This window comes from Lygodium microphyllum, chromosome 15, assembly GCF_053477565.2.
Source record: "Lygodium microphyllum isolate KBCC chromosome 15, Lygodium_microphyllum_v1.1.10, whole genome shotgun sequence".
NCBI classification, from domain to species: domain Eukaryota; kingdom Viridiplantae; phylum Streptophyta; class Polypodiopsida; order Schizaeales; family Lygodiaceae; genus Lygodium; species Lygodium microphyllum.
This window is the reverse complement of record NC_141149.1, coordinates 58,895,217-58,910,862: the sequence shown is the minus strand read 5'-3', so window position 1 is coordinate 58,910,862 and position 15,646 is coordinate 58,895,217. Positions and strand designations below refer to the sequence as shown.

Below are 15,646 nucleotides of genomic sequence, written 5' to 3'. Positions count from 1 at the left end.
ACAGAGGGCATGTTTCCCATAATCCACGAACGAGCAAGTATCCGGTGTTGAGTCGTCGAGGGCCACATGCGGGAATTGATACTCCAAATTTGCCGAGCAACAGGGCAAGAGACAAAGAGATGAAGCAATGTCTCATCACATGTAGTGCAGAATACACAACAACCAGGAGAAATCTTTTAAGCACGCAGCACATCCCTAGTTGGAAGACCCCCAATAAGTAGCCTCCACATGAACACTTTACCCTAATACGGAACATTAGACTTCCAAAGCTGGAGAAATCTTTCTTGCCATTTTTTTTTTCTATCCCGAATATGCCATAATTTATTCACCTTCCCAGTGACCCATTTCTTCAGTGACCCATTTCTTGGCCTCCACCATCTAATGATATATCTAATTAGCTAACCTCTCCTCCAAACCATTAGGAAGCACAAACATCCAATCACGCCATGGATACAATGGTTGTAACGCAGGCAAAGGAGAGAACCTCTGAAGTCTGTCCTATATGGATGACTAAATGTCACTATATCCGCAAGATACGCGAAAGTACCGACGAATACACCTAAAAGAATAAAGACAGGCTGCCCAAGAATAACACCATCAAGGATTGTCTGCAACCCCAAACGAGCCATTCGATTAAACTTGTCTCTTTGCAAATCTTTATTTGGCCAGACCAACAACCTGGAGAAAGCCAATTCTTCTCCTTACAGTGAATTCTCCTCCTTACAATTATTAGGAGGACGCCAAATTGCAAAACGTAGAATCTCCTGTTAGGATGGAATCAAATGAGAAAGGAGAAAATATTGGGAGACCTTAATAGGCCTCGTGGAATTAAGCACATGCCACTAGGAAGCACGAATAATCGTGCTACCATGAGATATGCCAGTCTTTTCTATGAAAAATTTAGCAATATGTGACCAAGGATGACTCTGTACACATAGGGCTTGCAAAAGGGTTAGCCTCAAAGCAACCATATGCAAGTTGACATCCAACAAAGCTACACCCCCCATCCTTTTCAGAGTGGTCACAGGCTACCACGAAATCCACACCTATCCCAAACAATTACCTTTCTTTTCCCACAACATGAATTTGATACGTTGAACCAATTCTAAAAGGGATTTCTTAGTCCAAGAAAGCAGTGGTAGAAAAAACGAAATCATACTAATCATAATGCATTGAGCAACTTTAAGTCTAGCATATAGAGGTCAGCCTTGAGATTTCCAATACATGAACGTATCATGAATCCGTGAGCCCATTCAATCCAGCAAGGCACAAGGAGCTACCTCCACACCAATAGGTTATCCCAAGTGTCTAGTTATATTTCCCTTTGAGATCACAATACCGTGCAAGCCGAAGGCTTATAGATCATTCTCCGTACAAGAGATTAGAGTATATTTCTTAGTATTAATACGAAGACCCGATGCCAGAGCAAAGATTCCATGCCACCACTGCTTGATTAACATTAGTACGATTAGCCTTGAGGAATATAAAAGAATCATCTGCCAAAGATTGACCCATAAGTTGGGTACCAGAGGGAAGAGACAAGCCAACTATCTCTCCTTGATCAGCCAACTTATCCAACAACGAGAGTATCGGATGAGTGACCAAAGCAAACAGCAAAGGGCTGAGAGGGCAGCCTTGCCGAAGCGATCGAGATAAGTCAATTTCCTCTGTGATCCCTCCATTAAGTGCAATGCGAGCCACAATACCTTGACTAATGGTATCTACCAAAGAAATCATGCGAGGACCGAATCCCATTGTGGTCATTAATTGACGCAAAAAAGACCATATAACATGATCAAATGCCTTTTGAATATCAAGCTAAAGCATAACAACCTGCTGGCCTAAAGCTTTGGCATAGTCAATTCCCAATTGAACATTCAAAATGTTGTGCATTATATTCCAACCTTTAATGAAACCGTATTGACGTGGATGAACCAGGTGCAGAAATACCTTCTACAATTTGTTGGCAATGATTTTGGAGAAGATTTTATATAAGGAACCCATAATTGAAATGGGTTTCCATTGTTTCAAAGAGGTTGGAGAGGGAACCTTGGGCAACAACCTAATGACAACAATTTTCCATTCTGAAGGCATCATACCAAAATTCCACACTTGTTGACACATGCAAGTTAATGGGTCCTTAAGCTACTTACTCCACATGGGCTGAAAACAGCTCATTAGACAGCCCATCCCAGCCATGACTTTTCCTTTGAGATAAGTGGGACAGCACTTCTTCCACTTCATCTTTTGAAATATCAGCCTCCATTAAATCCACCCATTCAGGTTTGACCTGATTACTAACCAACTCGCAAATATATCAGCGAGCAGAGTGAACAGCATCTAAAAGGATCTCTTGCGTACCCAATAAGGATCTATAAAAGTCAACAGTCATCCGAATGATGGAAGCAAGATTAGTCACCATAATATCTTGCCCATCCATTAAACGCATTATATTTTCTCAGGCATATTTCTGGTGCAAACGAGCAAAAAATTGATGGGATTGACAATTATTGTCATGTAAAGCTTCGGCTCTAGCCAACAATTTGGATTTTGCATATTCCTCTTCTTGAAGAGAATGAACCCTACCTTTCAATCATTCAATGCATGTGAGTAGGTCATCATTGGAATCCCCTAACTAACATAGAGACAATGAATGAGCCAATAAAGATTGAGCATGCTGTAATTCAGCTCATAAAGAGGAAGCATGTTGAATACCATATTGTTTGGAAAACGCTCGGGCATTTTCCTTAAAAATAGTCCATGCATCCATCCCTCCAGATAGGACCCTCAAGCTAAAAGAAGCGATCAATTGCTGGACACCATCCAAAAACTGATTTTGTTGAAGAAAAGATTGGTTAAAATGAAGAGGCAAACAAGCAAGGAGAGCCTTAAATGCATGAACAGGTTTGTGGCTCATTTCCAAGACCAAAGAGTAATGATCTAACAAGACATGTTATCTTTCCACCCACATGTCAATGACTGTAGGAAGAAAAGAATCGCTCTAGCAAATGTAGATCCTATCCAGTCTGGCCGAGGTATTTGGATGTTGAAAAGAGGATAAGTATATCCTAGTTGTGATGGATACATCCAAGACCACATGTCCTATTTCAAAGATAGTTGCTAGAGCATCCCAAGCTTGTCGCTTAGGACCATCCATGACCGAATGCGGGAAAGTCGCCTGATCCCCAAATACAAATGCATTAAAATCACCTATGACAAAGCCTTGACGAGCCATGGCAAGGCAGTGCAGGTCATCCCAAAGTTGATGACATTCCCTTGTAGTTGAAGGAGCATACACACCCACCAGCCACAAAACTTCTCTTTCATAAAGTATTTCTAGAATCACAAATCAGTTACAAGGGTCTTGAGAAACCAATGATGGTTGCAAGGAAAATTTGATAGCCAACATAACTCCAGATTTATGTGGAGCTCGACTTCTAAAAAATACTACATAATCCTTATAAACATAAGAAGATCCAGCCCAAGCGTGCTATTTATGCTCCACAACACAAAAAACGTTCCAATTTCTAGCTAACACAACTTGCCACAACCAATACTACTTGCTGCTCGAAGAAATACCTTTCACATTCCACAAAGCAATTCTCATGATAAATCACAAATGAGACAAACTATTAAACCACCGTTTTCCCTTTCTCTTTTACATCAATAGCCTTAGCTTCCTGGAGTCTCTCCATTTCGCTTCGAATTACATCTACAAGATCTGCCCTCTGCAAGCCGGCAATCGAAGCACGGGAAGGAAATTGTTGTTGCTATGAATGGAGAACATCTCAAGGAAGCATAAGCCTCCCAAATGCATCAAAGCGCAAAGCAGAATTAGAAGTCTGTTTAGCATCCACTGCCGGTGCACATGAGGATTGAGGTTTCATATAAAACCCCCTACCTCTGCATTGAAAGGTCTGAGTGATTGGATGCGGCAGTGGATGGGCAAGAGTCGAACGAGAATCTTGTTTGGCATTACGTCTAACCACCGTGACCCAAGAATCATCCTAAGGGGACAAATTTCGCATGAGCATAAGCGAAGCATGCTCTACGCCAACTTGGGAAACATCCTTCTTTCCATCATCGCGACCATGTTGGAGAAGCTACTCAAGATCAACTTCTGGCTACTGAAGCATTTGCTAAGGATGGTGGTCTTGCATATCCATGTTAGGATCCATAGAGTGCTATAATACCTCAGGATTTTTGTCGCATTCTGAAATGAAATGGCCCAATTAGCCACATTTGAAGCAGTGTCCAGCAAAAGTATCCCATTTCAACTCATAAATCAATATTTGCAACCCTAGTCAAAACGAATTTTGGTCAGGCGAGGTTTCTCTGTATCCCAAAGCATACATGTCCTATTCCTATTGCGGTAAGCCAACCGAGGTTCCACCGAAACCTCACCAAGGGTTCTCAATACCAGAGGGAGGAGTCTCCAAGGATGTGAAGGAAAATCATTCACCTCCACCCAAATTGGGCATGCTTGCCTCAATAGATCCTGAAATTCAGCCATAGGCCTTAAAGGGACCATATGAACTAGCTGCCCATCCATAAACAAAGGAATGTGTTGCATAATGAGAGCCTGCACTTCCAAGGAATGAAAAAAGAACCTCAAAGAACCCCCTCCGTCCATCGTATATCTCTTCAACAAGAGGGGCTTGCATATGCTTTGAAACATCATCATGGCACTGTTCAGCATTGACTAGCATGGACTGCAGCCAAGCATGAATTGTGGTGATCAAGGGAGTCCTTCCTGTAAAGTAAAAGATTGTTGCCCTCTCATGGAAAGCAGCAATCTGCTGTAAGACCAGGTCAGTTCCCATGACTGCAACTACATGATCCCCATCCGGTAAAGAGTTGGCTTTGCTCTCATTAGCATGGACATAATCTGACATAAGATGATTGGCATTGGCCAGCATGAACTGAAGAGACCCATCAGTCTATAAACAAGAAGCATGAACCTTTGATTGAGGCAAATTTGGGGGGCTTAAGACTGGTTCTTTTACCGACATCCTACGACGCTTGCCCATCTCATCCCCATCCATCAACGGCCCGGGGTCTTCAGCCGAAAAATCACCATCCAAACCCTCCAGCTCTTGGTCATTCCCTTGCCCTATATGCTGATCGAGGAAGGCCATATCAATACCATTTGATACCTGCAAATTTGCCATTGTAGAACTAGATGCTGATCACAAACGTCTTTTTGAACCCTGACATTCTAAGTCCAACCAGATCTGAGCTGGAACTGACTTCTTCAGGCCCTATATGAAAACTCTCTGCACAGGTGCAGTAGCTGTGAACCGTCTTCTGGCTCTCTCAGTCGTTCAGTCAGACACCACAGGAAGGAAGGAGGACAATCTGCAGGTCGACCAGTAGTATATTCAGGGACTGCAGGGGCAGGTCGCGTTTTACAGGCAGGGCAGGTGTGACCCTCCGCAGGACTGAAAAGAGGAAGGAAGACTGCGCGCGACCCTCCTCAAGCACTGTCTCTCCTGATCTGTGACTGCCGCAGCCCTGTGGAAATGCAGATCACACAAGACTGCAGGACGATTAGGGTTTTCAGCTTCATGACAGGCAGAACACGATGGCGCGCTGGGGCAGATACGATAACTCTGGGTCAAAGTGCAGTGCGAACGGTGCTCAGGTCAGATCGTCACCATGTCTCGCTCGCTCTCTTTCCATTGCATCGTTCTCTCTTTTTTTTCTTCGTAAAAGGTAATTGTATTAATTACGAAAAAAAGGTACAAGTTTACATGATTACAAGATACACGAGGGCTCTAAGCCAATGTGTGTAAAATCCCAGTATTAAGCCACGAAAAAGTTACACAAGTCATGGCAACGACCCAAAGGAAATTGCCATATGCCAGGGAAGTAGGTCCTCCCAAGGGAGCAAGTCCAAGTGCCGAATGAGATCTATCTGCCAATGCAAGAGACCTTTAAGCCGGGCAATGTGTCTCGGTACATTAGAGGCCGAATCAAAAATAAAGGCATTCCGAGTGGTCCAATTGTGCCAACATCCCCAGTATCTGAAAAAGTGGAATAAGATCTTCATATGCAACTGTGGCGGTGCGGGGTATTTTGGGCGCACAAAAACCCAATCGAACGGGGTTAGTGAGGACCCCACCACTGCGCACCAAACCTGTGACAAGAGTGACCAGATATCCTTGGCAAGTGGGCAAGAAATAAATCGATGTCGGGCCGATTCCACAGTAGTGGTGCAGAAGAAACAATTGCCATTCGAGATTCGACGCTTGGAAAGGGCCGAGGCAAGTGGAAGACTACCAATCATCACCCGCCAAAGAAAGACCTTACATTTGAAAGGAGTCTTATTCAACCAGCTCTCCATCACAGTTGCCTTCCACCATGACTGTGATTTTTGCAATCCCCATACAATATTAGCTTTAACACCCAGCCATTGATGATCTTTAATCAGAAGATGATACACCTAATTAGCAGAGGCCTTTTCCAGACTCAACCGGCCTGCAAGGTCCAGTCCTGCCAAGGACAATCGATAGCCAAGGGCAGAAAAGGGTTGCATGCCTTGAAGCACTAACAAAAGTTGTTCCCATAAATCACGGTATCCACGCGAGATTCTGAAAAGTCTCCTGGTAGTATGAAACGATGCGAAGACATTACGACTGGCAAGGGTGGCATCTACAATTGAAGTCACACCCAAATGGGGCCATGCAGTTAAATTTTGGTCTGAGCTCATGTTTGTCTTCCCGTGAAAGTAATCTCGAGACTGCCAACAATTCCAGTTGAAAGGAGTTAGTATGCAAGCGGTCCTCCACTTGATGCCAACGCGCCTTTTGGAGCACCACTTTCCAAGAGCCGACCAAATGCAGTAACAGAAAATAACAGGCTATAATGGTCCATGGGTGATGATCCACGCACATAGCACGAAAAAGAGACCAACGAAGAGCCAGCATATGAGTTTCAGCATCCAAAATAGCTCCACCACCCAGGCGTTTGGGGACACATGTATGTAACCACGAAATCCACGAAATACCTGCGTGCAATGAATCCTTTTTCTATAACATGAAACGAATGGGGCAAGTGAGAGCCTTCAAAGTAGTAGGAGTCCACGGCAGCAATGGCAAGAAATATGTGAGCAGTGGCAGCATAATTGTGTGAGCCACTTTGAGGCGGACATGGAAGGGCCACGCTTGCAACTTCCAATACATAAACTTAGCTGTTAGTTTCTGTGAAATCCACTCCAGTAGTTGCTTTGGCCGAACATCAACACCCAACGGGTACCCAAGACGCCTGACAATGGAGCCACGGGGAACAACCTGACCCTGCCAGCCCAATGATTGTAAATCAAACTCCGTGCAACTGAGAATGGCTGATTTGAAGGCATTGATGCGAAGACTAGAAGCATGACCAAAGAGCGTCCAAACATCTAATGCCTTGTGAATGTTATCCTTGTCCGTACGCAAAATCATAAAGCTATCATCAGCCAAAGATTGGCTAATGAAGTGCTGTCCCAAAGGAAGAGACAATTCGGCCAGCTGAGCAGAAGCTGTCATTGAAGATAACATTGAAAGAACCTGGTGGGTCGCCAGGGCAAACAAGAGAGGACTCAAAGGGCAACCTTGTCTCACCGAGCGTGCAAGGACAAATGGCTCTGTAATCCCACCATTGAGCATAACACATGAAGAAGCCGCAACACTAATGGTGTAGATCATTCAGGACATCCGAGTACCAAAACCCATAGCAGACATAAGTTCTGCAATGAAAGACCAGTCTAAATAGTCAAAAGCCTTTTCCAGATCCAATTGAATCAATATCACTTCCTGACTAGAGTGCCTTGCATAGTCAATGGCCATTTGCACATTTAAGATATTATGCAGAATGTTGCGGCCCTTAATGAAACCATATTGAAGAGAATGCTCAATAGCTGGAAGGTGCTTATGGAGCCGATTCACCAGCACTTTGGAAAAGATTTTATACATCGAACCCATCAAAGAAATTGGTCTCCAATGTTGCAACATTGACGGCGAAGGAACCTTTGGAAGCAGTTTGATAAGGCTTTCTTTTCATGAGGAAGGCATGACCCCTGTTTCCCAAACCTGCTGAAACATAGCCGCCAATGGCTTCACCAGTTGGGTAGCCGAGCTCTCAAAGAATTCATTGGTGAGACCATCCCAACCAGAGCTTTTATCCTTAGGCAGGTGTAACAAAACATCCATAACCTCCTCCTCACAAATATCTACCTCCAAAGTAGCTTGCATATCAAGTGGAATTTGATGGCGGACCAGATCATAGAAGACTGAGCGTGCATGCGTGACCTGGTCAGAAGGTGACAGAGAAGAACCAAGAAGATCCAGAAAATAATTCCTGCACATATTGACAATGGTCTGCGGATCAGTGAACATGCGACCTTCTGAATCCTAGAGTCTGGTCATATTTTCTCGAGCAGGAGAAGCATGCAAGGCGCGAAATAACTTATGAGTCTGACAAGCACTAGAGACAATAGAAATTCATCATCTAGGGTGTCCACCAGTAGCGAACGAACCAAAACCAGTAAGTCCTCCGCTGCATGTCGACGCCGCCGACAAAGAGAGGCATGATGGATCCCATACTGCCGAGCAACCCGTTGCACATTAGAGAGCAGTCGTTCAAAGGAAGTTGTGCCCTCAGAGGCGAAGTCCAATAAAAATCTCTCAATCAATTGCTGCATATAGCCCTTAAAGATTGAATGCTTCAAATAAGACAAGTTAAAACGTAAAGGGAGTCTATCCAGCAACTGCATAAAAGGTGCAATGGGTTGTGTCAGTATCTCAAGCTAGAGAGGGAAATGGTCCAACAAGGCATATTGCTGCAAGACTTTCATTTCCAGCATCTCAGGAAGAAAATCATCATCTTGCATGATGTGCATTCGGTCCAACCGCGACCATGTAGATGCGTACTGTGCGGAATGGAAAGTAAACCGTGGAGATGAAGGTTGTAACCAAGACCATAGATCTTGCTTAAGTACCGCATGAGCAAAGGCATTCCACACCCGACTTTCCGGAGCATTCATCACCGAATGCCCTGAAGTGGACAGTGAAGAGTCAACACACACATTGAAATCCCCCATCAAGAAACCCCTTCTGCCAAGTGACATGGAACTCTGCAAAGTCTTCCAAAGATCCCGGTGAGATAAAGGGTCATTCGGAGCATAGAGGCCCATTAACCATAAGATCTCTCCTTCAATTAAATTTTCAATTACCACAAAGCGGCCCTGTACATCATTTTTAATAAGAACAGGCTAATATTTCTCATGGACAATCATAAGCACACCAGAATAATGCACAGCATGTGTCCTTGCATAAAACAAACGAAACCCATGGCAATCCACAACTTTTCCTGCTTCACTGTGGCTCTTGTGCTCGACCGCACACAAGACATCCCACTGATTCTCATGCAAGACAGTCCACATGGCATGTTGCTTATGGCAAGAACAAATGCCTCGCACATTCCACGTGGCTATCTTCATATATCTTTAAAAAGAAAATCAGGAACGAGGCACTGCTTGCCTCGATTTAACATTGTCTGCTAGAATGTCAAGGACACCGTCATCTAGAAAATCAGCTAACACTGCAAAAGAATTCTGCCGGCCAGCTTTAGAGGTAGATGGGATATCCACTGTCGTGGGAATGGAACGGGGATAACGACGATCCCAAGGTGTAATCACATTACCTCTAGAATCAAATGCCAACTTAGCAGGTGGGCCCTTTGGACCGTCTGTATATACTTTCCTTGTAGACTGATTACGGGGAATAGAAAGAACCATAGTACGCGCAGCATGCTGTGAAGAGAACATTTCTTTCCTACGCATATATGTGCGCATGGAATCCTGTGACACAATAGGCCCAGAATTCGGCAAGCCAGCATTGCTACGGGAATCCAAACCCAAAACCTGTTGTTTACCTTTATCCAAAACACTGGATGGCTGGGTTTCCTCTTGTGACGGAGCATCAAGCACCATGTCATCCATGGGCGGCACAACATGCACATTATCTGAAGATGGTTGCCTCTCTGGGCATTCGGCCATAAAATGCCCCAATTTACCACACGAAAAGCAGTGTCCTGCAAAGTTGCCCCATTTCAAGCGAAAATGCAAAGGATGCATGCCAGAGCAATTAAGGCGCAGCCACGGAGGCCTCTTCCTGGCAATGTCCCATAACATACACAAACGGTTTCTATTCATTGCCCTTAGGCTTGGGGGGACCAACACCGTTCCCACAACGGCGATGGCATCCTTTAACAATATCCAATAGACAGTCGGGCAATTTTCCACCTCAACCCACACCGGGCATTCACGTTGAAGCAGGCGCTGAAAGTCTACCATAGGGCGCCATGGCACAACATGGACCAAACGGCGATCAAAGAACAATGGTAGTTTGGACAGGAGCTCAGCCCGATGCTTCTCAGATTTCAGCAAAACCTCATAGAAGCCTCGAGGCCCAACAAAAATCTCCTCAACACACTCCCCTTGTAGTAAATGGTGCAACCACTAGCGAATATGGGAAGGCATTGGGATCCTGCCAGTGAAGAAGAGTATAACTGCACGGTCATAAAACACGGAAAAAGAGCGCAGGACAATTTTCGGATCCACCATTGCTTCGAGAACGTCTTCAGTTCCTGAGTCAGAAAAGCTTCATAATTATATTGGACATAGTCGCCAAGCAACGTATTGGCAAACTCCAGCAAATACTCCCAATCAATCTCCTGCAAATCCACAGAATCAGAGGCCACCTGAGCATAAGAATGTTCCTGATGACCCATTGTCTCTTCGGGCGTATGCTTGGAGTGTTTGCCCGCAGGCTGAAAGTCAGGAGCAAGAGGCATCTCTGTGCAAGGAACCATATCCTCCGGTTCCTCTGTATCAGAATCCGGACCAAGGGCTGCCACCGTTTGGTTGATAAAAGCCATATCCGGGCCAGCCATGCTTCTCTCTAAGCTGAGACGGGACTATGACAAAGGTGAAGGGGCAGGAAAGGAACTGGGCGTCTCTCTCTCTCTCTCTCTCTCTTTCTCTTTCTCTCTCTCTCGCGCGCTCTGCAGGTCCCGCAGACCTGTAAAATCAGGGAAACACCCGGCTGCAGCAACAGGACTGCAACGGGGCTCCTGTGCAGAACAGGACAGACGCGCGCTGGTGAACCCCTGACAAACAGGGCATGCGAAGGCAGGCGAGTAGCTGAGGGCACAGATCCAGGTGACTGTGCAACGTCCGAGGGGAGACATCAGGCAAGACTCCATGCAGTGGGGCACAGTCGCCCAGCAGAGGGCGAGCGGGTGGTGACCTGATGGCCACAGCAGACGACGCGACGGCAGCAAAAGAGACAGGGACGATGCAGACCTGGCAAGCACGGGTGTCGTCGGCGAAACCTGAGCCTCCACAGGTAGGCGGCCGCATGCAGGCGGACGTTTGCAGGCAGGAAACAACAACTCAGGCGATTTAGGGTTTCTGTTGGCGGCGCAGGGACAGGACGCGAACGACGGCCATCTCCACACTCCACACATCGTTCTCTCTCTCTCTCTCTCTCTCTCTCAATTGTCCCAATGTTTCGTCAAGCAAGACAATGCCCAAGCCTTAAAAGAGTAAGGCTGTATATAGTCTTATGGAGGGTTAATAATAGCCTGTCCCCCCTCAATACTATCACTGAAGCTCCTCTCTCTTCGTGATGATCACTGTTGTGATCTGGAGAAGATGCATCTCACAATGGTGCCGTCCAATTTGTTTGTGTGGCAGGTGTTCCAATGTTGTGATGTTGTTGATGATGATGCGTTCCTCTGACGGTAGTCTGTGATAGTTCATCCCCCTGTGGCTCGAGGGAGTACACCTAGTTTGTGTCATCGATGTCACCTCATTAATTGATTAGTTGGAATAATTTGATTTTCAATTATCAAGGTTCATAACCTTTGCTCATTAGGTCTTGTTCTCATGAAGGTCGGGTTTAGTCATTTGTACACGGAAAAGAAAACTCCTTAGTATGCGAGACATTACAAGAGGCATCAAAATTTGGAGCCTATCATGTGTCATCTACCATGCAAGAGCATTCTAGCTCTCTTGTTTAGTATCTCTTTTGGTTTATTTGTTGATTTATTTCATGTGTCCAAGTTAGTTTATGTTACTGTTTAGATTATTTCCGAAGGCCAATTTCATTCAGCAGGGTGAGATATCTAAGTTTTAAGTGGAGTTTCAATGGCTGCCACAGGAGAAGAAGAAACAAGGTTGAGTGCTTGGTCTGAAGTAGACTAAACAAGCCAGAAAATGCTAATGATTGATGTGAGCCCCTTTTTGTTCTCATACCACATCTTGACGTGATACCATTGAGAAGAGGGGGACCCAAGACTGATGCACAAGAGAGGAGTGCAATGCATGTAAGCAAGAAGTGTGAAGGTGGGCTTTTGTGCAGGTGGATGTTTGTCAAGAAGAGGATGCTTTTCAAAAATCTAGTGTCTTCTGCTGCAATCATTATCAGGGTTACATGCACATTGTCTCCTGTATTTGTATTGGCAGAACATTCGTGATCTTGTAGGGGGAGGGTGCACTTTTAGCTCTGCATCTAAGACCTAAAAGTCTACTGATTGAAGTTTCTTAGTGTTGATGTCTTGGAGCACTCTTAGCTCTGCATCTCAGTACATTGATTGAAGTTGCTGAGTGTTGGTGTCTTGGTACTTTGATGACTAGCACTCTTGTGCCATTTGCATGCAGTCAGGACTTTGAGGGTAGAACAGTCCATTGACTTGGTAGTTCAGTATTGACAAGCTTGGGCCATTTGCACCATTTGCATGCACTCAGGTGATTGAAGGTGCTAATGAGGTCTCCCTATCAATATCATCTGCTGGGTCATTATTTGGTCATCCCGGTGTGAGGCAAAGGGTTTTAGAGGACATGTGAACACCAGAAAGCAAATCCTGCCAATCATGGAGAAGGGCACAAATTCAACAATGAGTTTAAGGAAGAACAAGGTCACACATAAGATTGTTGAAGCTCCCATAGATAATATGTTAGGCCACATATTATCTATCCCTGACCTTCAGAAGGGACTTCTCGATCTGCATAGTAACTAGTTACATTCTAATAAATGGAGCTTTGCAGTGACTTAGTATGGAGTGGCTTTGGCCTAGGGGGCATGAGGGTCTTGTGGCTGAGATTCCAGACCAAAAGTGGGTACGCTGTCTCGTGAAAGACTTGCTGACATTGCATTCATAACAATCTGGTTGGCTGAGAATACATGTATCTACACCCAGAAGCTTGTGACAGGATCTAAGGATCCTGGAGCAGCCCAATCCAATGGTAAATATAGTGGAACAGCCAATTGGCAAAGCTCGGTGGAATTGAGCTTCTGATGGGGATAAGACATCAATTAGAGAAGGCTAGATGCTGAAGTCTGAATGGTGGTGGCACAGGCAAATATACTGGCAACTGCAGTAGCACATTCAGATGGAGAGAGGAGGGAGCCACAGTGAGAGTGCAGTATTATTGCTAAGTGCGAACTTTTCCTTAGATGGGTAAGGCTGAGATGTTTATATTGGTTCGCTGCTGATATTGATGCTCAGTAAATAGGTGAATGTTGATGAAGCCAGCTATCATATACAAATGTTTCTTATGCTCGCACTCAATGCAGCCTTTTATTTAAATCCCCAGCTGGTTAATTGGTGCAATAGGTATCAGAAGCTATCCTTTCTACCCATTTGTGTGATATACCTGAGAAAGGTGGATAATTCATATGTTTAGCATCCTTATACAGTTGCACATTTTGGGTGAAGCGACCTTCATACTCTCTCTGGGAAGTTTCTCATATCCTATGAATCCTATTGAAATTTTCAGGCTGTAGAGACCTAAGCCAGTAGCGGATCGTTTTCAAGACATACCTCCTGTCACACGAAACAATGATCATTTGATCAACTTCCTTTCAATCCAGCATGTGTAAATTGAAGACATCAAATGCTTCTTCTGACTAACTTCAATAAAGCTTATGGACAAGGCATGTTCTGTTGTAGCCAATGATATTCTTTTTTCTTCAAGCGTTGTACAATTTCATGTTAGTGTTTTCTTAGGGGCACTTTAATGCTGACCTCTTTCACAAGTGGGCATCATTGCCTGTGTACCTGTTCCACTAGGATAAACCCATACTTTCTTGATCGTGTTCTCTAGTGTTATTGTTCCTTGCAAATGTCGGCCTTGCAGTTAGTGTTACATGCCAGTTGATAAAACTCATATGTCAAATATCAAACAGAAGGCTGAGCAATGCATGAAAAGCTGCATATTTCATTTAAACGCTCTCAAGTGCTCTCGTTGTTTGAAAACCATTTTCTCAAGTAAGCCTGTGTGGATAGAAATGGAGTTGAATGAATTATCTTTTAGCCATCTCATTCTTTTATCTTGAAGTGAGCCTCCTACAGGAATAACAAAAAGAAATGGAGCTGAAATTGTATCCTTGTCGTTCTCTTTTCTTGGAGTGAGCAAGCATTGGATGCAAACTTAGTTCCTGTTTTTGGGTTTCAGAGGGAGCGGGTGAAGCTGTTGCAGATGTGCCACAGCAAACTCGGTGAAGTAGTGGGAAATAATGAAGTAAGGTTAGTAGTTTTCTATTGTATGTCGAAGCATTACCGTTGGGTCACGGAGTCCATTACTTCTGAGAGCTTGGAAGTCCATGGTATGTTAATGGCTATAGTACTCTAAATTGTCTTGTGCAGTGTAGTGGCTTTCAATCTCGGGTATTTGCCAGGAGGAGACAAACATTTAATTACACAAGCTGAGACTACAGTCAAGGCCTTGAAATCTGCCACAGCATTGCTGAGATCAGGTGGAATGATCACCATCATCGCTTATATCGGGCACCCTGGTGGACGGTAAAGCCTACAAATAGAAGGCATTCAAAAATGGAACTTTTTGTTTTTTTTTAATGCAGCCAACTACATGCACGCACCCATGCACAGATAATGTGGCTGGCAATATTAAATACTTTTTTTTTTTTAATGATGCTTAAAGGATGCTGTACATAAGTTACTCTTATCCTTCAAAATGAAAATATGATGTTTTTTGTGCTTACTTTCTTGACCAAATAAAATAAGCCATTATGGCATACATAACAATACCCTAGTTGGGTTCAGATCCCTATCCTCATTCACCAGATGGGAATAATGTTTGGATATTTGTTTCTTCAGTGAAGAATATGAAGCCGTGCGGGAATTTTGTACGGGTCTTCCAACATCAAGCTGGATTTGTAGCCATCATGAATGTCTTAATCGACCACTTTGCCCACATCTCTTTCTCCTTGCAAGGAGATAACTCTCTCTCTCTCTCTCTCTCTCTCTCTCTCTATATATATATATAGATACTGTATAATTAGTAAATAGCATTCATCTAGCACTAGAGCACCATCTTCCCCACGCACTCTATTTCCATTTCAATATTGCACGCTCGCGCGCGTGCGTACACACAATGTGTGCATGCACACATAATTAGCTATATCAATTTTCCTAGTCTATAGACCTTCAATGGACTTCTATTTTGGAAAAAAACTTGAAGTGGAGATGAATGCCCATGAAGGGCTATATACGTGACTTATAGCTCGTTAAAAGGAAAATACCAAGCAAATTAAAAATAGCAAAGACATGAACATTTTAAATTTTGCAACATCTTTTG

General features: G+C 44.2%; 1 protein-coding gene across 3 annotated transcripts in view; it reads left to right on the top strand.

Moving 5' to 3' along the window:
- LOC148024578 (S-adenosyl-L-methionine-dependent methyltransferases superfamily protein) overlaps nt 1-15,646 on the top strand; it is a 160,105-nt gene extending 144,459 nt beyond the window's left edge. For 2 of the 3 annotated variants that reach the window (XM_087694201.1, XM_087694202.1), the window contains exons 4-6: nt 14,504-14,574; nt 14,695-14,850; nt 15,166-15,646. In XM_087694201.1, coding sequence (XP_087550327.1) covers nt 14,504-14,574; nt 14,695-14,850; nt 15,166-15,289 — 351 coding nt within the window. In that variant the 3' untranslated portion in view covers nt 15,290-15,646. The remainder of the gene's footprint in view (nt 1-14,503; nt 14,575-14,694; nt 14,851-15,165) is intronic. The other variant, XM_087694200.1, reaches the window with a different exon arrangement.